Source organism: Pseudopipra pipra, chromosome 3 (assembly GCF_036250125.1).
Source record: "Pseudopipra pipra isolate bDixPip1 chromosome 3, bDixPip1.hap1, whole genome shotgun sequence".
Lineage (NCBI taxonomy): Eukaryota > Metazoa > Chordata > Aves > Passeriformes > Pipridae > Pseudopipra > Pseudopipra pipra.
Window position 1 is genome coordinate 89,348,791 of NC_087551.1, and position 26,922 is coordinate 89,375,712.

The window sequence follows — 26,922 nt, forward strand, 5'->3', positions numbered from 1 at the left end:
CACAGGACATTCTATTATGGGAACAGCTAATTACAAAACAAATAATAAGTAAGAAATGTAAGTGCTCATGAAGGCAAAAAAACTAGAATAGAGATAATGGAGCTATTACTTTTCCAGTGCTCATAGACCAAACCTCAGTCTTTCCTGTTCCAAGACCCATGCAAAAAGGCAGGTTTACAAGACCTGTGCCTCTTTGTAGCATATCTCTGTGTTACACCATAAAACACTACATCCTGTTCAACATCGGGTTTTATCTGTTTTTTCCACTCTCTTGACAATGAACAGTCAAATAAAATTTTATTTAGGGGAAAAATGCAACCAAATGCATTGATATATGAAGGGCACTCTGCATCACATAGGAGCTTTTTTAGGGAAGAGAAGCAGAGTGGCCACGTTTGTGGCATATTACCTAGAAAATGCATATCCTCAGGCCAATAAAGAAGGTTATGCAATGCCTAAACAGGAATCAGTATGAGCCAGGACTTGCTGTTGATGCACATAAGAAGTCACTGCAGGACTTTGACAATTTTCTCCGATATTTCTATTGGTTTTTGTATTGACAGCTGCTTCTGTCTCCAAAAAATAAACAATTCAGAGACCAAGTCTTTTTCCTAGTCATTTCTAGTGTCAATTGAGAAGCTCTTGGGTATGTTAGATATCCACAAGGGTCTGGTATATATGACAAGATCTGTAGGAGACCCATGGCCTTCCAGAACAGCACTGAAAACACAAAGGCATCTCTAAAAGCCCTGTTTGCGAACTCTGTCCACATAAATTCAGTGAGGTACATGCTGTAGTTTCAACTCTGCTTTTAGTTTCCACCTTGGGACACATCTTGATCCACAAGAAAGAATTTCTAAGCCTTTACAGCCATGATTACTCTGGGAATACTGCAGGTGTAAATCCAGTCATCTATATCTGATAAGGGGTTTGAATTTCATCCATCATTCTGTGAGAATGGTGTACGAGATCTCTGTTACAGAGAGCAGATTTAAGTAATGTAGATGATACAAGATATATTCATTAAAAATAAAAGTCTGTCCCTTAGCTTTCTAGAAAGCATGTGCAAATCACAGTTTTTCACACTTAAAACGTGGTTACCTTTTCCCTGGTTGCTCTACAAATTATGAGGACATTGCTGTTGCTCAAAGAAAAGTTTACCAAATTTCAGAATGGTTTTTTTGGCTTTGGAAATAAATGTTTGTAGCTTTATTTTTCCACAGAGTGGCCTATTTATGGTGTACACAAACAAAAGTGATCAATTATAATCTTGATATCAGCTGCTCTAAATAATATCTGTCCAATTTTAAGAAAATGAAAATGGAATCTCAAAACACAGAATGGTTTGACTACCTGAACTAAAGGTAACCATTACTATAACTCAAAATGACACACACAGGTCCTAGGCCATAAGGAAAAATTGAGTTTGATAAAAGTTTTCCGTAAATTTTCCACACATACTCTTAATTTCAGTTGAATGCTGATTTAGATAAGATAAAGAATGAAAAGCATACCCATATATTTCACTAGGAAATAAATTTTCATTAATTGTTTTCCTTAGTAGTAGTAGAATTCTTTTGTTTTCTGAGAAAGAGTGAAACATGTTTTTGTGTTGAAATATGAAATTCACAGATGTGGACAGAGACATATCTTTATTGTTTAATCATTATAAACTTGTATATTTTGAAGAAAAAAGGTACTTAAATAATATATTAAACTTCTGATTTTCTCTATTTTTACAGAAATTTATACAGGTATGGAGCAATAATATGTGCATCTCTGTGTGATTTTAATTTTAAAGTTTGTGGTGTGGGTCTTCCTCATATTCTGCTTCACCATTGTTGCATGCTCTGCATTATCATATACAATTAACAAAATGTTTTTTACTTGGAAAGTGCTAAGTATTCCTTTTCAAACATCCTTCCCTTAGAAAACAAAACAAACATATGATTTTCAGTTAGTATGGATTTCACAGAAAATACCTTTTCACTGATTATATAGAGAATCATAAAGCAATTCCTTTCATGGAAAGTAGAATTTGCATTCCAAGAAAAAGAATGAATTTGCTACAAATTTGAACTGTAAGAAAACATTTGCTATGTTTTTAAACTGTTATGATAATACTCAGCTTAATTTCAAGTAATATCAATATATGCATGCTTCACTTTTTTTCTTTTTCTTCCAATCCACTTCTATGGTACTTCTGGTTTTTTTAATGTACATTTACTAGCATTTAATCATCTCAGTTGTGGAGGTATTTTCTCTTCATATGCCACAAAGCAGATCAAACTAAGCAGCTACTTTGTAAAATAATGGCAAGCTTAGAGGTACATCTAAACTCCTCAAAGTTTTGAACTCTTAATAATCTTATATTTAGCATTAAGACATTTAATATTTAGAGTTGCAGGGAACTCAAATTTTAGGCATCTCACTTCTTGCTCATTAGTGTTCCTGGGATTTTATGCTATCAAAGCCTTTTCTTAGTGAAAAGGAGTGAGAGGTACTGAGCTGTATAAAGTTGATGAAAACAAAAGCACGTTTCTCTGAAGTGATCAAAACATTAATTTCAAAAGAAGAATCTTGAGAAAAACAGTAAGTTGCATATAGATTGAGGGCAGGGATTTTTTTTTTTTTTAATTTTTATTTTTTGGTGTGGGTAGTTGGGGGATGTTGTTAGTTAGCCTTATAGTGCCTTCATATACTGGATTACCTCCCATAATTAAACACATTTTTATTTTTATTGTATGGTATTTAATTTACTTAGTTCATCTTGGAAAGATAATGTCTGAAACAGTGCTACTGTAGTGACATTATGATCATAGAATCACATAATATTCTGAGTTGGAAAGGAGCCCACAAGGATCATTGAGTTCAACTCTGAAGTGAATGGCTCATTCAGGGATCAGACCTGCATCATTGGCATTATTAGCACCATGCTCCAACCAACTGAGCTAATTCTAGGATTTGATTATGGAAAGAAATAAAACATAGGAAATATCTAAGAAAATATACTTATTGTGAAAGATTCACTTTGGTCATTGGCTTTTAAATTGTATATGGAGTATTTCTGGGTAATTTTGAAAAAATTGTCTCTGTTCTGAACCTGAGTATATGAGCTAAACAATGAAAGTTTAAATATAAAAACTCTGGATTAACAGGAACTTTTTAAAATGTTTGTGTATTCATGCAAGCCATATAAAATTAGTGTGTTGTAGATTTTCTCTTTCTTCTTTCCTTCCTGACATGCTTTAAGCTGTTGTAATTTTCTCATTTCTTTGAAGAAAATGCTACTAATTTCATTTGTATGTTATACACTGTTTCACAACAGTGGTAAATAGACTTTAGGAAAGGCTACTGAAATTGAGTGACCAGTGTCATAAAGTTACTGGAGCTGTATTCTAGTACTATAAAATAAAATAAATAAATAGAGATCTTAGTTAGTGTCTAAAGATCAGATACCAAGATCAGACAAGTAGCAGTTTCTGTCAGAGTAGACAGTAGAACTGGGACTGTGACAGTCACTACATAACCTCACAGCTACTTCCTTTGGCCCCGAAATGTTGGTGCTGCTATCTGCTTGGTTCTTCCTCTCTTGTCCAAGCACTCCCCATAAACCATTTGACAATCAAAACACTTGTTCTGTCTTGAGAGTTTTTGTTCTCATGAGTGCATATTTAACATCATTACTAGCCTACTTGTTATAATTTAAGTTGCCATCCAAATGACACACTTGCTGTTCTGGTACTAGCCATAGATATTTTCACTATATTGCCAGAAGTTTGCAAAGAGATATGTTTTGTCATTGATGCAGTCCATACTGCTGAATTTGAAAACTGTTGTCAGATTCAATTCTTTGAAATGTTAGTAGCAAATGTTTTATTTATTAGATTACTTTCCTAAAGAATAACAACGTTGAAGAGATGCCACTTCTGATTATAGGAGAATTCAGCACTGCACATCAAAACATTTCATGTACACATTTATGCTGAGCAAATAAAACAAACAAATGTCAATAGTATCACATAAAGAAATGAAAATTTATCTCGGGCAATTTATTTGCTATGTAATTTTTATAAATTAGGCTTTTGACTTTTAGTAATAGCCTTAACAGGAGAGTCTTTATCAGCAAAATAAAATCTATTTTTGGTGTTCAACTTATAGTATTTAAAGATTCTACTCTAGAAATATTATAAGCAAACACAGTAGAAAAGAGAGCTCGTTAATATCAGCAGAATGTAATTTCTGAATATGCAATATGCTTCTGATTCCTAAACAAAACCAAAAAAAAAGGCTTTTCCAAATAAATTATTCATTATTTGATATATAGTATGCTAATAGAGAAGCATACTATATACTATGAGTGCATGCTATGGGTATATGCTTATATATAAAGACATATATTACTTAATCCAATATATTGTGCAACTGAAAAGGAAATTGTCCTTCAACTGACTATTTAATTTAACCATTTGTGCATATACTTTTGGTTTTCTTTCAGGTTTATTCTAATATAGAAGCCTTTAGTTGTTTAATAAAGACAATCTGTTATTGTAATCACAAAAATATAGCCAAGAATTAAACAAGCAAAAAGGTTAAATCTGTCAAATGGGAACAAGCACAGTTGGAAAGATGTGCTGAACTTATTAATTAATTAATGAATTTCTGTCCTTGATTCTTTCATATTTGATCATCGGACCTACTCTCTATCTTTTATCAGTTAACTATCTTTAGTGAACATTATTTTTTTACTCTGTGATGTCCAATTAAAAATTCTGATATGTCAGTGAGAGAAGACAGTTTATAAACCATTTTCCTGGTACAGCATTCCTTTCTGTCAACAATTAGAGACTTACTATTTCAGAAACTTACCAGATCAAGTGAGAACTTTCCTATGTTTGGTAAAAAATTGATGTGTTGGAATCAATCAGCTGCAGTAAAACGTTAGTACAAAAATGTTTGTACAGAAATTCTCTAAGAAATATTTAGAAGAGAGAGAAAAGGCAGAAGACATGAATTTTGTTTTCTGATTAAGATACTTTTATAAAGAAATTTTTAACCTATAACATGTTCACTACTTGATTTATGTATGCTTTAATCATACTTTTATAGCTTTTTTAAAAAATGCTGATAAGAAAGCAACCACAGCAAATGCACTCATTTTGCTAATACGTAACCACCACCTACTACTATCCAACCTTAATCTTTATGTGGATATGAATTTTCTAAAAAAAACTACTTTAAATCATCCAATTTTCTTTTCTTGTTTTCTTGCTCCTTGCATTGATTGACATTAATAATCAATTACTTAATAGTGAATGATTTTCAGAAATAATAACATAAAATATAGTATAATACTTATATATATAAACAATTGTGGTTCTCTGAGTGAGGGAATGGTCTTTTAAATTATTAATTCTCTAAACTGACAGTTAAAAATTAATTGATTCAGGGAATGAGACTGAGTAGGATGGAGACAGTCTTAATATTTTATTATCTTTTGTTTTACCAATCTTCCAATTAGAATAAGAATGAAACCTTTGCCATTTCTGCCAGTAGCAGAAAAATTATTTTTTATGCAATGATATGCATGAAAACTGGGTGGGAAGAAAAAGACATTGAATATCTAATTAAAGAGTGATGAATAATATTGGAAAGAGGGCACTGAAAAAAATATTGTATTGTTAGTAATTAACATTATACCACATGTTTATCCTCATTGGGTAAACAGAATTATTAACCCAGGTCATCAACATTATGGCCATATTTTAATTTACCATTTTTTATAAATGTCAAGATAATTTTAATTTTAGGGTTTGGGTTTTTTTTTTTTTGTTTTGTGCTGTTTCACTTTATTATAGTTAGAATGAAATGAATGAAATGAGTAATTTGTTTTCCCTAATTCCTTAAAATGGGGGAAAAACTATTTTTTTTTTCAGGAAAAAATTTTGGTGTAATTTCAGATCAATAAAAATCAAATCACTAAAACTTCACTGTAATACATACCATTCTGCCGAGCTGAATCATGTTCCTGCTTGCAGAACAGAATGGAAGGAAGGTGTGTGAGCTCCTTGTCAGTCAGACATGCATCCTGGTTTAGTTGACATGCTGCCAGGGGAAGTACCTGGCTAGTAAGAACTACGTAAGCTAAGGCTACACAGTGTCAGTGATGACAAAATGGAAGATGAGGATGTTTTTCTGAAGGGAAGAGAGACCCTGAAGGGAAAAAAGCCTGATACCTACAGGAGCAGGATCAGAGGAGAGGGTCTGGCTAGGTAGAGGATACACTCAGGCATGTGGAGATGGAGACTCTACAACAGTGAAGGCTGGAAGATGATTCCTTCTGACAACTTGGATGAGAGATTCACTTGTGGAGGAAGTATTGGGCTGTGACAAAAGGTGGGGAAAAGTGCATTTTAATTGGAAGGTCATGTAAGTTGTCTGAGTCTGACACACACACCCTCATCAGTACCACTGAAATAAAGCAATTATTGACAATAGATAAGACACACTTCTGTAAAGGAGAGTGGTAACCATCTGTTGACCAGATCTGATCTCTAAGGAGGTTTATTTGCGTGTCAGAGATCTGGATTCAGGATGTGGGAAAGAGGTTGCCAGAGCCTGGCTTATGCCCAGACTACTACCTTTTCTTCTTGTCCATGAAGGCACCAATGACACTGCCAACAGAGACCCAGAGCATATCAAAAGTGACTAGTGGACCCTGACAGTAGGGACAAAGGCTGTGGGAGCCCAGCCAGAGTTTTATCCAGCATTGCTGGTTAGGAATAAAAGCATCCTGGGGGTTAATATCTGAATAGCATTATAGGCAAGACTTCATCGATGCACTGCTCAAGTTGATCAGGCAGAATGGAAAGAGAACCATTTAAAGGAATATTGTGACGGATGTCTACTACAGACAGCTTGATCCAGAAAAGCTTATGAAGTCATCTTTAGGAAACTGGGAAAAGACTTAGGAACTCAGGCCCTAATTTTCAATGGGATATTACCACACTCACTTTTCTGGAAAGACAGCATGGAAAGACACAAAGAATTGAGGAGATTTTTTGACCATGCTGACAAGTTTTTTTAAACAATTGTGGGGTGAAATAACTGAGGGAGATATTTGTCTGTATTCTATGCTTGTGAATAAGCAAGAGGAGGTTTGGGATGTAAAGGTGAAAAACAGTTTTGGCAATAATGGCAGTGAGATCATGGAGTTCATAGTCTTAAGAGAAATGAGAAAATGAAGTAGCAGAATAATGATTCCAGACTTCAGTGATCTGGTTTTCATTCACTCAGAGATCTGTATAGAAAGCTCCCATTAGAGATTACACTGAAGAGAAAGCACATTTCTCTTGGGCCCACTGATTTATCTTGAAGTAATGTTTCCTCAAAGCACAGTTCTTTTCAATGTACAGGAACTCAAGCAAGTGTGGCAGAACAACAGATAAATGGGGCACTCTTGACTGTGTGTAACGAGAAAAGGAAGGGCACAGAAGGTAGATGCAATGCTAGCAGCTACCTCTCCAGGTAAAAAAATCGAGTAGTGAGATACTGGATCATCAGATCATTCCATTTAGGATTGTGAGTCATATGTTATTTGTGTGTGTGTGTGTGAACTCCACTTTAGAAATCAGCAGGGTTTTCACCCATGTCAAGCTGTTGTGATATAAATATGAAAACTTCAGGGCAAAATCTCAGTGTGCCATATGGCTCTTCTTTCTATGCAATTTCATGAATTCCAGATCTGAGTGTCGGCTGTCTTTGGCAGGATAATCCTGCATTGGAGAGATCACTGGTGCATAAAAACAGGCAACAACTTGTGTTGTCTTTTTCCTCTTCTCTCAGCATCATTACTGGGGCCAAAGGGTTGTTGAATTTTTTTTACCTCAATTCTGTTCTCAGTTGTTGTTCTTGTCATTAAAAGCCTTAAGAATTCAGCTCTTAGGTCACTCTATCTTACAGTAAGTTCACTTAAGATCCTGCTGACATCTTGGACAGTGTTTGTTTTGTTATTATGAAGAAGGTTCCTGGCAGGATCTGTTGCCTGTGGGGGGTCTGCACTGAAGCAGGGTAAAATTGTGAGGAGGAAGGGTCAGAGGGGAGCTGTTATGGACTGACTGCAACACCCATTTCCCATCTGCCTGTGCTATTAAGGTGTGGGGAGGAAGCAGTCTGGAGTGAAGGAGTGAAGTTGAGTCTGGGAAGGAGAGGGAAGGGGATTTTTGTGTTTGTTTTTCACCATCATATGCTATTTTTAATTGGAAATTAATTCAATCAGTTTTCCTCGAGTTGAGTCTGTTTTGTCCACGACAGTAATTGGTAAATTATGTCCCTAACTTTGTCTTGTTCCACAAGGTTTTCTATCTTATTTTCTCCACCTACTCTGTTGAGGGGGAGTGATGGAGTGGCTGGATGGTCATCTGTCAGCCAGCCAAGATCAATCACAGCATAACTGTACAGATTTGATTTTCCACATGACTACCCAAGTGTTTTATGTTGTGGTGTCACATTGCCCATCACTGGTTTAAGGTTACAGCCTGTCTAAGGAAGAGACACATTGCTGGAACAGGGAGAAACTGCTTCAGAAAGGAATGGCTGGGCAACCAGAGCTGAGACACAGGCGCTGGTGAAGTGTGTAGTGGGTCTGGAGTACAACAAACCCTGAGAAGATCCACCAGAAAGCATAGCATGGAGACAGCCCAGCCTCAGCAGTCATAGAAAGGCAGATGGGCTTCAAAGGGGCTCAGAGGGCCTTGTGCACAGTTTGTTGCAGTCCTGAGAGCCACTGAGCTCTGTTTGAAATTAAGCCTGAAAGAACAGACTTGCCTTCAGCAGTATTGAGTGAAAAGGAAAGCAGCTTTACAAACCGAAACCCATTTGATCTCTGCTGTCTCTGCCCTCCTCATTTCCAGTTTCAGTACTGGAAAAAATCAGTCAGTCTTGTTTATCTCTTAACAAACTAAGGTTCATTTTATAGGGCCTTTTAATCTCTTTTGATCTATTTGTTTTAAATTAAAGATTTAATTGACATCCACACCCTCCACAGTAAGATCCAGCATCACACAGTTCCGTGGATTACCCAGATAAACATCCATAATTTGCTATACACGAGAGTACAATAGAGGAAAGAGTATAATGGGACTGTGTAAGATGTTCTATTGTATGGAATTTTTATAAATGATGAAGGCAGTCACTCATTATTAAATAAATACATAATTTCAGTAAAATAATTAGTGTCAGTCATGGACTGCAGGCAAAAAAGTTATAGAAGGTTACACACATTTAATTATGTTCGGTATGGGTTAATGTATGAACAGTTCACCTGGTAGTTGTGACAACAGATTATCAGGAGTCAATAACAGGAAGCTTCAATCAAAATTAATTAATTATTTTTAAATACACTTTTTGAGCCATTTTAGAGCACAAGGGTAAGTAGAAAAACCATAAGATATACCTATCTATCTCTAGCTATGAGATAGCTCTTAAGATTTTAAAATGCATTTTCATTATATAAACAAAACAGATAAAGCAGATATCTTTTTTTTACAATTCTACAAAGCAAATAACTGTTTCTTCATGATAATATACATATGTGTATCTCTGAGACCCTCCAACTTGATTTAAACCAGGGTTGTAAAGAAAATACAGCTCGTAGTAGGCAGCGGCTGCAGGGACATATTCTTTAGTTAAACACTGACAGCTTTGCTGTTTTCCTTTTCAGGTTTGAACTGTGAGTTTAGGCCTTGTGAGGCCAGCAATCCCTGTGAGAATGGAGCTGTGTGCATAGAAGAAATGAATCTGGACGTTTTTCCCCTTGGATTCCACTGCCAGTGTGTGAAGGGCTTTGCAGGTCCACGTTGTGAGATCAATGTCAATGAGTGCAGTTCTAACCCTTGCCTCCACGGATACTGCTATGACAGTGAGTTCAGTCTGGTTACTCTCTTTAATGTAGAGTAGTCTTTCTGTTGAAGTGTCTGTAGCTGCTGAGCTGCTCTGGGGAGAACAGTGGATAATTTAATGAAATTTAGCTTGTCTGAAGCTCCACAGCCTGTACCAGAAGGATTATTTTTGCCAAAATGCCTCAGCTCCTGGCACTGAGGTTTGTGTGTTCAGGAGGTCAGAATTGTAACTAGTAAGAAATTTTAATGAGATTTGTGCTGTCTCCTTTGATACCTAAATTAGCCAAACACATCTTACATTGTGCATTTGATGAGAGAATATTTAGGAGCTGAAAAGGAGCTCATGGAGCAGTTAGGAAGTATATGTCATAATTTTAAAAGTCAAAAAATTCAATTTAATTTAAAACTGACGCAAAATGGAGTATTTGTTTACTATAAAGCACCTTCTATCATGTAACTGTGTAACTCACTCTTTCATTGAAATATATACTTAAAGGTTTTAGAAGCAACTTGATTTCCCTGCTATATTCTATCTGGATTGGCAGGCTAAATTTAGTAGCAATCACTAGGTATGGAGTACTTACTTGAAAGTTTTATGGGGCTATTACAACCTATCAGAAAATTTCTATGCTTGTTAAAAAAAAAAAGGTAGAAGTAGTAATTTTCAGAGAATCTTAAAATGCTGACTTGAAAGGAGAAAGACATCTGGAGGTCATGTAGTCAACCCTGCATGAATCTGGGCTATTAACACTGCTAGAACAGCATTTTTATTTTTTTTTTTAGAAAAATTCATACAAGGTCCAATCAACCTACTGGTTTCAGATGTGATGTTACTAAATATATCATTGCCTAAAACTCTCCTAGTTAAAAAAAAAAAATTCAATAAATATCTTAGGAAGTCTGCCTTTCCATACATGGAAATAAGGCGAGTGACTTAATCTTTTACCTAGTAAAGACTACTTCCTAGTTAGTTTACAGATGTTTTCTCTGTACTCTACATTGGTTTAGAGATATTTTTGAACTGGAATTTAGATGAGATTCATTAAAGTTCTTCATGCTGACAAAGCGTCAAATATTTTGGGAACAGCTTGTCTTTGTGGTGCCTCTGGCTTGAGTTGTATCATGTGGACATTTGAGTTCCTCTTCCCTATGTGCACTGATTGCAGAAAGCAGAATCCTAAGGAAGCTAGGAAGCTTTTAGCAGATGAATAATGCTCCTGTGCTGAACAACTTAAAACTTTTAATGAATATAATAGCAGCTGTGTGTACAGACACAATGGCAGAATAGATTCTACAGTAAATCACAGTGACAATGAAGAATCCAGGGATGTCTTTGAAGTTAGAATAAATGTAGACCTGCAAGAAGTGCAATTATTGTTGCCATGAGCTTCTTATATGGATGTAACACTCCGAAGATTCCTCTCCATTTGGATCATGAATGATGAAAAAAAGACAGGATTCTTATAATTTGCTTGTTAAGAAATATATTATAGAAAAATTCAACTCAAGCAAGTTTTCCTTTAATATAGTAGTACAATATGAGGCATTCCTTACACACACACACACACACAAAAATTAAAAACTACCAGCAAGCCAATTATTGTTCAACTGCCACATCTCATTTAGGCATAGTATCAAAGACAGAATCTTATGTACTTTGTGACAGTTTTGTGATGGAAAATTACTTATAAGATACCATAACTTTTTCAGAAGCTAGTAATGGGTCATTTATTTATAACTCTTATGTCAAAATATTTCAGTTGTTAAGGTAAAATGCAGTAAATGAATCTGCTTTCATATTAAAAACATTTTTTGATATGCCACAATTAAATTATTTCAATTTTTTTAACATGTCCACATCTTTTAGGTAAAGCCAGTCCAAATGTTTTCCAGACAGTAGCCATAACTGTAACTTACTAATTTTACTACATTCAGTTGTTGTGCTAAAAGACTATTAGTACTAACATACTATCTCTGTTGCAGTTGTCAATGGCTTTTATTGTTTGTGCAACCCAGGATATGCAGGACTGAAATGCGACCAAGACATTGATGACTGCATAGTCAATGCTTGTGAACACAATTCTACATGTGTTGATCTACATCTGGTCAGTAGAGAATATTTTTAAATTAAAATTATTAAGTTTTCTTTCTGAAATCTAAAGCAATACTTTTGGGAGTTCTAAACTTATCAAGGACTTTATAATCATGCTTTCCAGCCACTGTTTTCTGTCTGTTTGTAATTATATAGGCAGTAGGAAAGAGGAGTGCTTTAGCATTTAAAAGCAGCTATTGAGTCAATGTGGTTATACAGGGACTTCAAAAGGAGTGGAAAATTTTCAACTATGCACATTTTAGGGCCTCGTTATAAGTGACAGGAATACTCATTTACACCAATGACATTGGCTTCAAAGGGACTTAAAAAGTATCTTACCCCAAAAAAAGGGCTTTACTTTAAGTACTTCAGCATTTATTTTTAAAATTCTTTAGCTATATTAGTTCCTGAAATACAAAATACTTCTTTCATCTAAGAAATAAAAGTATTCTATCAACTGATTCCTCTATGAGAGGAAAGAAGAGAGACATTCACATTGTATAAACTTTGGCACCAGAGGTGGCCCATGTTCTGTGCCACTTCTTCCAGGAGTCTGTCAGGAACCAATTTGTTTTCAATGTACTCAACAGAGGCACAGAGACCATGCAGTATAAATATTCCCCTTAAGAAACATTCAGACTGTCAGGGAAATTGTGTGTGGTTAAAAAAAAAAAAAAGTGGAAGAAAGATCAGCTTTTTCTTTCTTATTCTGGTTTCTCCCAGCATGCTTGTGGGAATATTAAACTGATAAATGTATAATTCAGATTAATATTAAGATGTCTAAATGTAGGTTTCTGTACATGTGTAGTGGGTTTCTGTGGCTGGTTTTGGTAGCTGGAGTCTGTCTTGCTCTTGAAGGTAATCAGTAAGTGACCTCTCCCAGCTGTTATCTCAACTCATGAATCCTTAGCTGCTTTTTTTTCTCTCTCCTCTGTCCAGTTGCAGAGGGAGAGTGAGAGAGAGGCTTTAGTGGGTACCTGGTATCTGGCCAGGGTCAACCCACTACAAAATGGTGTAAACTAAACATCTAAGCACCAACCAAAGATTGTAGAATGCTTGCTGGCACAATCCACAGTTCGGTTCCCCGTCTTTTAAATCTCCTCTTTGGGTGAACGGAACAACCCTGGAGGTACCACTTACTGCTGCATTATTGTTGCAGTTGTTTGCATTTCATCTGAATTCCATACCAGAAGCCCTGAAGTGTGTGAGGGGTGTGTGGGCTTTGGGGATTTTGTTTTGTTTGGGGTTTTTTTTGCCTTTTTTGTTTGTTTGTTTGCTTGCTTCTTTGTTTTAGTACATGTATAAAGAAATTGTACTTCTTTCTGACAAGTCCTGTTGGTAGCCTGCAACTGTCGTTTCCTAAACTTGAACCAAAGTTATGTGCTTCAAAAGAATTTTCTCAAATCCTCTACTCTGATTTCCAGAGTTTTTTCTTCTTTTCACAGTTAGGACACTTAATGTATTGGATAATAGTGGGGGTTTTTTCAAGAACTAGTAAACACCTTGGACAAAATCAAATGCTTGATATGGAGGTCACAGAACTTGACACTTTTGTTATTGTCTTTGGATGCTATTGTAATGAGAATTTTTCTACCAGCAGACTGCAATTAATATTTCAAGCTCTCATGCTGGACACATACTGCCATCTTAGGTTAGAGACCATTCCAGAAATAAATATTATGCTTGCAAGGCATGTGCTCTCCTATTCTCCATGAGATTGTATATGTCAACATTGCAGGTATTATTCCTAACTGGAGCTGATGCTATAACTGAGACTGATAAAATGGAGTTGTATACGGAAAAGTTTAAACAACATCCTTCCCAAAAAATAGGATATCAGAAGTCGACAAAGTTATGGATTTTTTATGAAGTAAACATATCGTTCCCCCAAGAATACCCACTAGGCCTCATAAAATGAGCTGCAAAATCAGTCCAGTAAGATTTAATCATTTGGGCAAAACTGACTCTCTCCCTCTCTCTCTCTCTCTCCATCTGCTCTGTTCTTGGATTCACTGGTCCGATTTGCTGCTGCTGCAGGGTCCAGCCAGCTACTCACCACTCCTTCCACCCACAGTGGGAAAAAGGTGATGAGGTCGGCTGGAAAATTCCTGGGGAGTTTAACTCCTGCAGTCTTGGCTGGGCCAGGACAGCGAGGGCCCAGGGGCTCCCCCAAACCCATGGGAGGAGACTCCCCTCAGCACTTACATGACTGTATGCTGCAGCTGTCTCTCCAAAGGGTCATGGAGCCTGGCCCGCTCCAACCCCGGGGTCTCCCCTATCTCCCGGGGTCCCCCTCGGTCGCTAGGTTCAGGGGGCTTCTCTCAGTAGCTGTGCTGCTCCCGGCCCCCACGGCCAGGAGCCAGGGGGTAGGGACCGTTCAAAGCATAGCTGCTTCTTCTTCTAGCTATGCAGTTGGAAATTAACCTCTTCTTTTCCGCTTCTGTGAGCATGTAATTTCTGCAAGGGTACACAAAGTTTTTAATTGGTCCAGTATCAAAAACACCACCCCTGGGCAGACTATCACAAGCCCCAGGAGGAAAGGTTTTTTTCAAACCACCACAACTTATATTCATAAAAATGGAAGAAGATCCATTTCTTCTTTTTCTTCTTCATCCAGAGCAGCTGTAAAAGAACAGATATTGAATTAATAATCCCCTAGAAAATGAATTTTTAGCATTTAAAGGGTCTCTTTCTCCTCCTCTGAAAGGCAAAAAACTAGAGGTTAAGGAGCAACAGAAGCATAATCAAGGAAGATTTAAAAACAGATGGAGATCTCAGGAGTTTAATAATTTCTCCATCAAATACCATTTCCTTCCAAAGACATATTGCAGTAGCCTTTTTATACCAGTTAAGGACCAAAGATCTGAATGTGAGAAAGAAATCCAATATGCACTCTAATTACAACATATTCTTCACAGACTTTACTTTGGCTCTCCAGACAGTAGGTGGCATTAAGTAATTGGACTGTGGGATGAATCATAGAATAGTTTACATTGAAAAAGGCCTTTAAGATCATCAACTCTAACTGCAAACCTGACTCTGCCAAGCTTACCACTCAGCTATGTCCCCAAATGCCACATCTATGTTATTTAAATACTTCCAGGGATGGTGACTCAACCACTTCCCTAGGCAGCCTGTAGCAGTGCTTGCCAACTCTTTTGGCGAAGATATTTTTCCTAATATCCAATCTAAACTTTACCTGATGGGAGATCACGATAGGTGAAGTACACACAACTCCATCAGCTTAAGGAAGCTCTGATTTTCTACTGCACCCGAGAGTTCCAGTCACCGATATTCCAGTGAATTATTTTATACCAGCACAAGTCACTGTCAGTTACATTAGACTCTCTGGTTGCTCAGGAATAACTAACCACCTACCCTTATGCTAATAAAAGCTCCATTCTGCAATCCAACAGCTCAAATATCTTTGATACATTTTACTAGGTCAAAGTGAGACAATTAGCATTGTCAGAATTACACTTGCAATATGTATTCTTACTCTTTGGTATTGGTAATGTTTCATAATATAAAGCCTTAAAATTAGATAACCATGTTATCTTAACAATGCTTCAGAAACTATAGGCATAAAAAATTACACTCATAATGGGTTGACCCCTGCTGCCAGATAACCACTGCACAGCCACTGACTTACTCTATTCTGACTATAGAATAGTGAAGAGAATAGGAAGAGCAAAGGGTAGAAATCTTGTGGGTTGAGATACTTTAATAAACAAAGGAAATGGGAGGAAGAAAGAAAGGAAGAAAGACTAAAAAATCAAATGATTCAAAGGCAATAGTTCACCACCTTCCATGTGTACACTGATGCCCAGTCAGTTTGGGTCAGCTGTCCTCTTTGCACTTCCCTCTTAGGGAAGCGTCTCCATCCTACTTACTATGGGGCAGAGTGGGCAAAAAAAAGGTCCTGTTCAGCAATGACTAAAATATTGCTGTCTTATCAACAATGTTTTGTAGTACTGTAGTACTGTAGTACTGTATGTGCTGCCATGAAAAAAATTAACTCCATAACGGACAGACCTACTACAGAACAGAATTCTATAAAAGGATGTTGGTTGAAATTCATAGCGGGAAATCACAGCTCCTGATGTTTTAAAAGGTCTGTTTTGTAAAATCTGTCTGCATAATATTTATGTAAAAGGTTTATATTGGCCAGTCCCACCAGAGATGTAGTCCCCTTCATTCTAATACAACCAAAGCTTCTAACACTATACAGTAAGGAATTAGTCTTTCTTTCTATGTGCCTTATTCAGAATTTTAAGGTTTTTCTATGATAAAGGTTCTCAATACTATAAAATTCCCACTCAAAAAGTATTCCCAATTCTAATATAAAACATAGTAAGCAGCAGTAGGAAGGATAAAAATACAAACTGTTTTGCTTAGCCAACTATAGAGAGAAGCAAGCCTGCATCCATTGTATTCTCAAGATTCTAACAGCAGAGTGCTCCAAGACTATATGCTAGAAGGTAAGGGCAAATGTTTATAACTGAGTATTCAAAGAAGACTGTGTCTGAGTTCCTCAGATAAAATTTGAAACATCTATTCTTTATTCAGTTCCCAAATATTAGCCACATGCAGTGCTAAGGAAATAGAGTGTTACGTAGTGATAAGCAAACATAGAATTAACAGAAGATTTTTAAAAACCAGAAAAGTCATCTTGGAAAAATATCAACTTAAACAATATGTAACAAACTATGAAGTGCTTTTCTATAGAAGCATTATGGAAGAAGAAGAAGTAATTTTACCTCCTGTAACTAATCTGAGATAAAAGGAACTAATTGGAATAGATACTTTCTTCGTTAGGTCACCGTGGCCAGTAAAAAGTAAAAGCTGCTAAAACTTTTAGTACTATTAGCACAGATGCCTATCCTATATATTCTTAGTCATCAATCTGCTCAATCAAAATTGTCGTTTTTTTTGTAGCCTGACTACAAAAGACTTAAGATTCTGAAAATGGAGATTGAAGGTTAGTCTCGTGTTTCACTTCATGAATTAATTTTTTTTGTAAGCTATGAAAACCTTCTGATTAGGATCTGTCTAAGTGATTTGATTTTCACTGTAGTAAGAAACAATATGTAAAACAATGCAAACTCTCAGAATTACTTGCAATTGTTCAATCAAACAGATAGATGAAATAATAGAATGATAGAAGTATGAGACTGTTTGAAAGGCTGTAATGTTTTCACTGCAAAAGAAAGAGGTGCAGTCGTCAGTAACTGAAGAAAAGAAAAGGGATGAAACCTTCCTGCATTCAATATATGACTAAAAATAGAATAAACCCGAAAGTTATGAACAGTAACATATTTTATTAAAAAAAAGCTAGTAAAGAGTAATGAAAAAAAGTAATATTATCCTCTGGCTGTGCTTATGGTAAGGCAGAGTTTACATAGAGTAATTTTCAAATTCTTAAAAAAATTAAAATGATTAATTCAAAGTATTGTTGAGAGACAACACACAAAGAGGTGTTATCCATAATAATTTTTTATGAGATCAGATTGCACATTTAGTCTATATTACATAAAACATTATTTTTGCATTAAAAAAAAAAAGTAATAGCAGCTTCACAGTAGCACTAACTTCAGTTTTTCCTTGTGCTGTTCTGTATGTGAAAATATAATGCGAATGCTGTCACTTTAGTGTATGTGTATATCCATGCAGAAAATTGCAGTAGATGTTTCCTTCAGAGCTTTGTTTCTGGAAGTTATTATTTCTCTGTACTTACCACATAGTAAAATAAAAAATATAAACTGTACATAAAGTTAGAGTTGTATAATAGTGCTTTTATTGTAATCCCATGTCCTCCTTCTGGTCAACTCTCTATCACTACTTGATTTAGAACATAATTATTTCCCTTTCAACAAAATTTAATGTTACAGAAATGAGCTCTCAAATACAATAATAGACAATACTGTTGATTCAAACCTAAAGAAGAAATATTTTTTTTTGGCTTCTGTTTTCAAATTGGCGGAAAAAAGAAGACTCATAAGAAATAGAAATTCAGTAATTCAGATGTTTTAGGAACTTATATTTTAAGTGGTAGGGAAAGCTTATGTGAAGGATAGAGAGAGGCTATTATTATTTTTGTTTAGCAGAAAAAATATTCATAGTTCACAGACAGGAGATCTATTCCATGGATCACGTTTCAAGAACATAACCCACAAGTAGGTTAGTTCATTGAATAAGTTGTGAAAAGAGGATTAATTGGAAGGAACTGTGGCATTCAGAACTAAAGTACAAAGTAGTAGCTAATTGTTAACACTTTATGTTACCCAAAAAGAAATTAGGTCTTTGGACTAACCTATAATAACTTCCTAAATTAGTAATTCACACTTAATTTCCATGTTAAACAGAATCTTCTGTACTTTCTGCTAAATAGAGAAAAGAAAAAAAAAAAGATCTCCAAAACTATAATTTATTTTAAAACATCCAGAGACACTCAAGATATGAAGTAGTGAGCTTCAGGATGATCTTCCTCTCAGCTGACAATGCAGGTGGTCTGACACTTGAAATGAGATAAAAAGATTGATAGGCCTGCAACAATGAAAAGTTTTCAGATATCTGTGGGAGTGGAAATTCTCTAAGCTCAATAAAGCAAACAAGGTCTACCACTGAAGTTGGTCTGAAACAGTACTCAGTTTAACTGAAGGTCAGACTACATATCAGGAATGGCATACAGTCAACGTAACAAATGATAAGCTGTTAATGGTTCCCAGGTCACATAAATCCAAATTGACTTGTATGTGACTTAAACTTGTGCATTGACTTTGTTGAGAGAATTCATGTGATGAAATTGCAAATGTGGTGTTGGACAAATAAGTTTCAGATTGCCAATTACACATCCCAGAAAACAGCTATACAGCAGCTGGACTTCACCTAACAAAACTAGCAACTGCAGCAGTACTTCTACAGAGTGTTACTGCTAATACAACTCACCGTGCTGCTCTGAAGATTTGACTTACATCCTTGAAATATTTCATCTTCCACTTATATTTAGCTTAAAAAAAAGGAACAGTGTCTTCGTAGTCCTTCAATAGAAGTTTTTTTAAGATCTATTGAAATACTTCTGTCCTCTACCTTGTACTATAGAGCTAGCAGTACAAAGACTGAAAACAGTCATTGGGTATACTCCTTTATGCTCTAAGTATTATACATTGTTTGGATTATGATGTCTTATGCCTTACTTATATAATTGAAAGTTGAATTTGTCAAACAAGTATTGTATTTCCAATTATTTTTTATATATGACATTATTTTAAAATACTTTAATTTGATTTTTTTGAAAGAAGATGCAAACATGTGAAAATTTGTAGCTTCAACCAACAATGTCAGGAAATACCACAGCAGTGAAAGTCTTCTGCTGTCTTTTTCATGAACTGAATTTGAAATACTCTACAAAACTGAATAGAACTGTGACAAAGTGGAGGAAATGGAGATTAAGAGGAAGTGAAAGATTGGCTTTCCAATGAGACTTGTGAACAGATGGCAAATCAATGTAGTAAAGATACAGGAAGATGGTCCCAGATGGTGTGCTATAAGTTCTGCCCACAGTGAGGAGTCTGGACAGAGAAAATCAGTGACAGCAGGGAAAGAAGTGAAGAACTTAACAATATAAGGAAGAGGATGGAGAACTGTGGCCTATTTGTGGAAAGCATAACCCTAAATTCAATTTTTCATTATATGGAGACTAACATTATGTTTGAGGTGGGACAGGAAGTTTGTGCCTTTGAAAGCATTGAAAGACTGGCAGTAGTATTATAGAGACTAGGGACTACAGAAAGTTCATTGACTCATAAGGAAGAGAATTCTACAAAAGAGTATTTAACTGGAGAGAGGTAGATACACTAAATTGTATGTATTTAGCAGATTTATAGAGCAGAAGGTCTCAGAAAGGTATGGGTCCACAAGGAAATAAGTTAAATGGTGAAATTTATAGGTCATCAGTCGCTCTTTGAAAACTGCCCACATATATGTCCTTACCACACAACACGTAAGAATTAAGATTAAATTAAGATTAAATTTATTTTTCAGTAAAAGGACGACAATCTAATCTATATACTGGTGGATAAATCTAAGCATCAGGACAATTACTGAAAAGGAGCTCTCAGACCGGTTTCAACACCCAATTTTTATTGCATTAATTAATTCTCTCTAAAGTAAAGCCGGACGATTCTGGGTATGAATTTTTAAGCCTCATCTACACCTTTTTCTGAGAAAAGGATTTCCTATTCCCTCGTTACATATTTTTGTGACATTTGTCATCAAAGAAGCTATGTATTGTTCAAATATTTACTTTTTAATTTGAATCACAACTCCTATTGGCTTCAGTTGCAGTACTGACTGTTGAAAAATTTTGAAAATCACACCTTAAAACAAAAGATTCAGAAAGGAAGAAAGGGAAGAATTGATTTCTACCTATAAAAAGATACCTGCTAATCCAACTTCAGCTAAAGTATGATTTATTTTCATTTCTTGAACGCAACATTTAAATGACACCATAAAACTAACTCTTCTTTTCTGGTTTCCTTCTTTATTTTATACATATTTCCCTTTACTGCACCTCTAGAGCAGACCAGTTTCCTCATGCTCACTTATGCATTGAATGAAGTGATGGTAGGTAAAGACTCTTTTATGATATTTAGCTGAAGAAGAGATAAATCTAATGAATAATTCCTCAATTCTGGCATTTCCTAAATTTTGAGTATGTATGATTTTGCAACTCCCGCATTTTTCTTTTAGCACACATTTTTACATAAAATACATGTAATTAATATGAATCATTACGTGAATGAGTTTTGGTAAGGAAACATTTTCTGTCATCCATATAGCAGATACCTTTAACTTTTAAATGTAAGTAGATGTGATATATATTTGCCGTAGTTTCAGAACAGCACTCAGTCCTGGCCTTGTTCTGCTCTCAATGCAGCTGACAGAAAAATTTTTATTGACTTCAGAGCTCCATCAGCCACATATATTCTAATTCCAAAGTCAACTCTTTGTGTAGTGGCAGACAATTGATGTATATTACTCCATACCAAGAAAATATTTTTCCTTTTTTCATGAGAAAAAAAAATGGGGGGGGGGAAGGAATTCTAGAATAGTATCCAGAGATTATCTTCTTCACAAGTATGATATTAAAGGAGAAAAAAAAATCTAGGATCTGAAATACCTCTGATCCCAGGTTTGCTTATCTCTTTAGCTGTTTCCCACTAAATATTCCCATTTATGAAAATGAACTCCATCTGTGTTCTCTTTTTATGAAATGAGATCTTACCCAAGGATACTAAGTAAACAAATTCCTTTATCAACTCTTCTCCAAGAACTTCATAAAGGGAAAATCATCTGATGTTAACTTTAGAGGCACTGCTGAGTGCTGTTATAATAAACTGATAATCAAACATCAAACAAAGTCAAGTCTTTTGAAAATCTTTCCCTGGCAATATAATTAGTTGATCCTTTACTACCAGCTGTGCTAAATGCTGTAGTGTGATCAGCAGGGAGTTTGCTATCTGAGCACCCTGAGCTGACTATTGTTCTGAGAACCCTATTAGATTTATCAAAACCTCAGTACCCTTATCCTACTCATCTAACGATATTTTGATTGTAATCTTTTGTTGACTTTTTCAGAAATCATAGTATTTAGACATGGTGTTGTGCATTTTCAGCGCAAGTTTACTGAAAACTTCAAATTCTAAAGGAAAGAACTGAGGTGGCAGTAAGAGGGAAAATATCAAAATGACTGTACAGCAGGATATTCTTCTGGTTCCAAAGGATTGGCTTACATAAGCTAGGCAAATGAAGTTTTGTTTACAGAGCGAACTAAGGCAGACAGATGCTAGCATTTCAATAGTAAAATAAATTAAAAATATAAAAAAAATGTTCTTGATAACTATCCTTTTAGTTTTATGGAAGCATTTACTTTGGAGTGTATATTTGAGGGAAAATGTATTTATAAGCACAGGGGTGGATGGTTGTATTTGCAAATGCCTGCTTCTAGCAATGCTCCCATTAACTTCAGAAGGTTTCCATTAGAAGCAAGAAGCAATATTATTTCTCAGATCATGAGAATACCCAAGCCTTTGCATTGCTGTATTGACAAATATATGCTATATGAAAAATTCCCCCTGAAGCTTCAGTCAAAGATTCTTTTATGCTACATACATTTCACTTCACACAGTCTTGCAAGACTTACAGCCTCTGAAAAGAAATTCTGCATTGGTAAAATCAAATAATTTTCTTCATATAGTAGTAGGTGGTTTTTTTTCTTTTACTTAAAATGTACGAAATAGTTTTGCACCTGACTCAAACTGTTTGCTTTTCTAGAGAAAATGAAAGTCATTTCCACTCTATCAATTATAGATTACACTACTGTGTCTCTTCCATAACAAAGTAAGTTTTCCAGGAATAAAGAACAGCCTCTTCTTCCTGTTTGTATAACAAAATGTGAAATAATTCACATTAAATAGGTAGATCTGAAAATTTATCTACTTATACTTTGTCATCCAAAGACTAGCAGGTCATATGCTAGTTCTAATAGGTCTCTTCAACTGCTGACCTCTACTTAGAACTACCTTCAGGCATAGGAAAACTACTTGGCGCTTGGCATGGAAAACAGCCCAGAGAAAGAATTGTTATTCCGTTTCTTTTAGTTACTTTAAAGTTCTGCAATCTGTCCTCCTTCGGGTTTTAAAATTCTGTTCCAGAGATTCTGACTGAAAAACTGTGAGTGGAAAGCCAAGCTGCTGGCATCCTTTCACCATGATAAAGTGATTGTAAAGGCATACAAGAGTGGGTACTGCAGATAGTGCTGTACACGAGATTTGACATGCAACTTTCTATGAATATATGCCTAGAGTAACATGTAGTGAAAGAACACCTGGAAGAACTATACGTCCTGGAGGATGCTACTATATTTTTTTATTCACAAATCATATATTTTACATAGTTTAAAATCTCTTAGTATAAAAATCAAGTTCTAAGGAATCTCACTTAAAGACCTTTCTCAATTCCATTATACTATTCTAATCTCAGTAGTGAGGACAGATTTTCATAGCAAGAAAAAACATACTTTCTTAATATATATGTTGGGTTTAAATAATTTGAAGCATTATTTATTGACAATAATTAATAAGCACTGCCTTATAGCTATTATTCTCTTTCTGATTCATCTAGCTATATTAAGTCCTTAATAAGCTGTTGTCATATGCAGATTTCACTGTATGCATCAGTGTTTACTGACATTTCTAAACAATTGTATTGAATGATTATTTTTTCTCAATGCTGAAAACACTCTGTGTACCCAGTTCTGCTGGTACCTCTCTCTGTGTACCATATGTACTCAGTCAAAATGTGTGAAGCACTTTGTCTGCCTCTGTATTTACCTATGACCAAGATACTCTTCTACCATACAGCATTTATATAAAAAGGGTTTTGCCAGACTATGTCATAAACAGATGTTTTTACCAGATTAGATAAAATCTGTTTCTCAAAAAATAAAATAAAATATTTTTTTAAAAAATCTTTTATATTTAACCTGATTCTCCAGTGGATAATGCAATAACTGATTTATTAAGAAATATACTTTGTAGAATCCAGTTATCCAGAATTTTCAGTCTGTTTGTGCAGACTTAAATTAATACATATAAACTAGAAAGACACTGAGAAGTTCAGTGTTGGTAGCAAGTTAGACTAGAATCTCTCCTTGTTACACACACCTATAGTTTTACTCAGAGTATCCACTCAGAACTGGCTCTATTTTGTTACAAAAAAGCTATACCACCAGCTGGAAGTTTATTTCTTACAGTTTCAAGCTCCTTAATTCTCCTTAACTGATGAAAAGTATCTAAAGCTGGTCATGCACCGCACAGACTTTGAAAGGTGTCCTGTTTAAAGACTGGGAGGGAGACTGAAGTCATGGGATAACTTAAGGGTTCTGTGAGAGGTTCACATGTAGTCAGGTAGCTGATTATTTTAATATTACAAAGTCTACACTGTGATAAAAATATGTCAAGGTGCCTAGTATGCTGATTGATGAAAAACAGGGGTTTGTATCAAAATAAAATATTCCGGAATATTTCTCATAAGTAATACTTTCCACACGAACACTAATCACTAAGTCACACAACTGTATCTCACATTTTAGCACAGAAAATTGCTTTAATTAGACATAAATTTTCAAAGGTCTCAGGCTGCAGGTAATGTTTCTTCCTGAAAAGGTGTAATCAGCAGAGAAATTCTGGAAATGCAGCTGCTCAGATTACCTTGGCAGGCTTTTGAAATGGCTTTTTTAACACTGAGCAAATTGCTTAATAATTTTCTGTTTTAGCTCACTAATTTAGAACAAATGCAAATCTAGCTTGTTTCCCTAACTGGGAAAGTTTTTGCTCATAGTTCTGAATTTCATTCATAAGTGGTGGATGGTATCTTAACAACTTCCTTGCACCACTTTCCTCTGGCAACAAATTTTTTCCCTGTTCACTTTCTTTTTTTCTTCCTTCCTTCCTTCTTCAGTCCTGCTAGGTGAATTTGTCTTTAAAACTGGTTATTTCTACATCTTTCCATCTTGTAAATCAAGGGTGAAAAAGAACAAGAATAAAAGCTTAAATTCTTTTAAAGAGTCTTTTAGGGTATGTTTACATTACCATTTTAGTTTGTATTACAAGAACACTTTAGAAGCAAATCTCCAAACTTTACCCACCTACTATATATATTTTGCATTCTAGAGACTTGGATGATGCAAATAGGATTTCCCTTGGATGAAACTAAGCTAGAAAACAGTCTCCACTTATATGAATATAATGGATTCCTATCACCGATTTTTAGTCTGTGTGTTTAGATAAAACTATTTGAAAGTAAAACCCTCTGAACTCAGGTAGTGTGCATATTGGGGCTTCAGTGACAACAGTTTTCAGAGGTTTATTACTATTGCTGATTGCTAGTGTAGATGTAGCCAAAGTAATTTGAAGTTTCATGAAAATATAGCACAATTCATCCAGCCTGGTTACCTCGTACTACATATGATTTGCTTTTAGATGTATACAAATTACATAAATTGCATACTCTGGAGGTTTTAGTAGATGTACGTAATTATGTATGCATATATACAACACATTTATTTTACCACTGATGTTGCTACAAAGTAAATTGCCAGCCAGTCTAACAATATTTTTTTACTCCATACATGCACAGCATGTACCCTCAAATGTTGAAAATTGTACTTAGAGTTAAGCCATGCAATTGCTGAAAAACTGCATGCATCTGTAATTTACCTCATGAAGTCCATTTCTTCTAAAAGCTTTTTCTGAAAACAGCAGTGATGATTTCTTGCATATAATATAGAAGTTACTTCTATTTCTCTGAATTTATTTCACTCAGCTAGTCTGAGCAAAAAGATTCCAAAAGCTTTCAAAACCAACACTGCAACACATTTCCTTTGAACCTCTAAATAATATTTTTCTGATATATGAAGGACATGGCCTGTTGTAGTGAGTCCAGAGTAGGTCAAAAAGATGACCAGAAGGCTGGAGCACCTCTCCTGTGAAGACAGGCTGAGAGACTTGGGGCTGTTTAGCCTGGAGAAGAGAAGGCTCTGAGGAGACCTTAAAACAGCCTTCCAGTGCCTAAGGGGGCTTACAAGACAGATGGAAAGGGAGTTTTTACAAGGGCATGTAGCAATAGGACAAGAGGGAATGGCCTTTAACTGAAAGACAGTAGATTTAGATTCAATATTAGGAAGATATTCTTTACTGTGAATATGATGAGTCACTGATAGAAGTTGCACAGAGAAGCTATGAATGTACCATCCCTGTAAGCAACCTGATCTAGCAGAAGGGGATCCTGCCCAGGGACCATATCTTGCAGTATTTTTTATTCACTTATTTATTCATTATCATTTGACTCTTAGCCTATTTCTCTTATGACAATGGAAAAGAGGGAGCTGAAGGACACCCATGATAATTTAGCAGGTGCTGTACTACTTGGCACTGAGTTACCTGACATAAGAGTCAGTTGTTCTTATTTTCTGTATCTTAGCTAACCTTTTTCAGAGAAAGAAATTTAAAAAAAAACTATATTGAAGATATAATCTGGCTGTATATAATTTATTTTATTTGCATAATGTAAAACCCTGAAATATGCTGAGATATTGCCCCAAAAAAGTAATTTTTGAGATTAATTCTAGTAGCCAATCCTTTTACAAAAGAACTGACTCTGAAAGCACTGGGAAAACATTTCATTCATTCTGTGAGTAATCATACAAATTGATTTCTGCAGTACTCTCATGGAATTGTGAAAATGCAAGATTATATCAGACTTGGGTTTAATTAAAATTAACTCTTGACCAAATTTCCTTTCAAAATTATCACGATAGCCCTTAATTATTTCCTCATTACTCTCCCATATTACTTCAAATTCTGCCTTCATACTTGTTTTGTCTGCCATTTAGTAGCTCAATGTAAGGCCTATTCAGCCATATGCAGGGATACACTTACACATACAACCGATCAGAACTTGTGGTTAACCAGAAACTTTCTGAAGCAGTAATTATATAAATATCATATAATTATATTAAATTATATAATTATATTAAATATATAATTATATATGCATTTGGTTACTTGAGACACGCTACCAAGACTTTAAAAATAGCTAGTAACAGGTATCACCTTCTGAATTTGTTATAAAAAAAGAAAGCCTATTTACAGTTCTCTAGTAACATTTTAAATAATTTATGATTTTTTTGCACTAAGTCAAAAGATTTGATATATTGCATAAATGCCTTCTTATGTTTGTCTCAGTTCAGCTTTAACACCAGCCAGCAATTTCCTGAATGTCTCAATGAACTGTGTTTCCACTCAGATTAATTCTGTTCTAGTTAGACATCGTATCCTTCATATTTCAACCTAGTGCTCTTTTCCAGGT

At 35.2% G+C, this 26,922-nt stretch overlaps 1 protein-coding gene across 1 annotated transcript in view; it reads left to right on the forward strand.

Annotated features, from left to right (window-relative positions):
- Positions 1-26,922, forward strand: part of EYS (eyes shut homolog) — an 863,631-nt gene that overhangs the window by 324,253 nt on the left and 512,456 nt on the right. The window contains exons 20-21 of the mRNA XM_064650232.1: positions 9,722-9,919; positions 11,883-12,004. Of these exons, the coding sequence (XP_064506302.1) occupies positions 9,722-9,919; positions 11,883-12,004 (320 nt within the window). The remainder of the gene's footprint in view (positions 1-9,721; positions 9,920-11,882; positions 12,005-26,922) is intronic.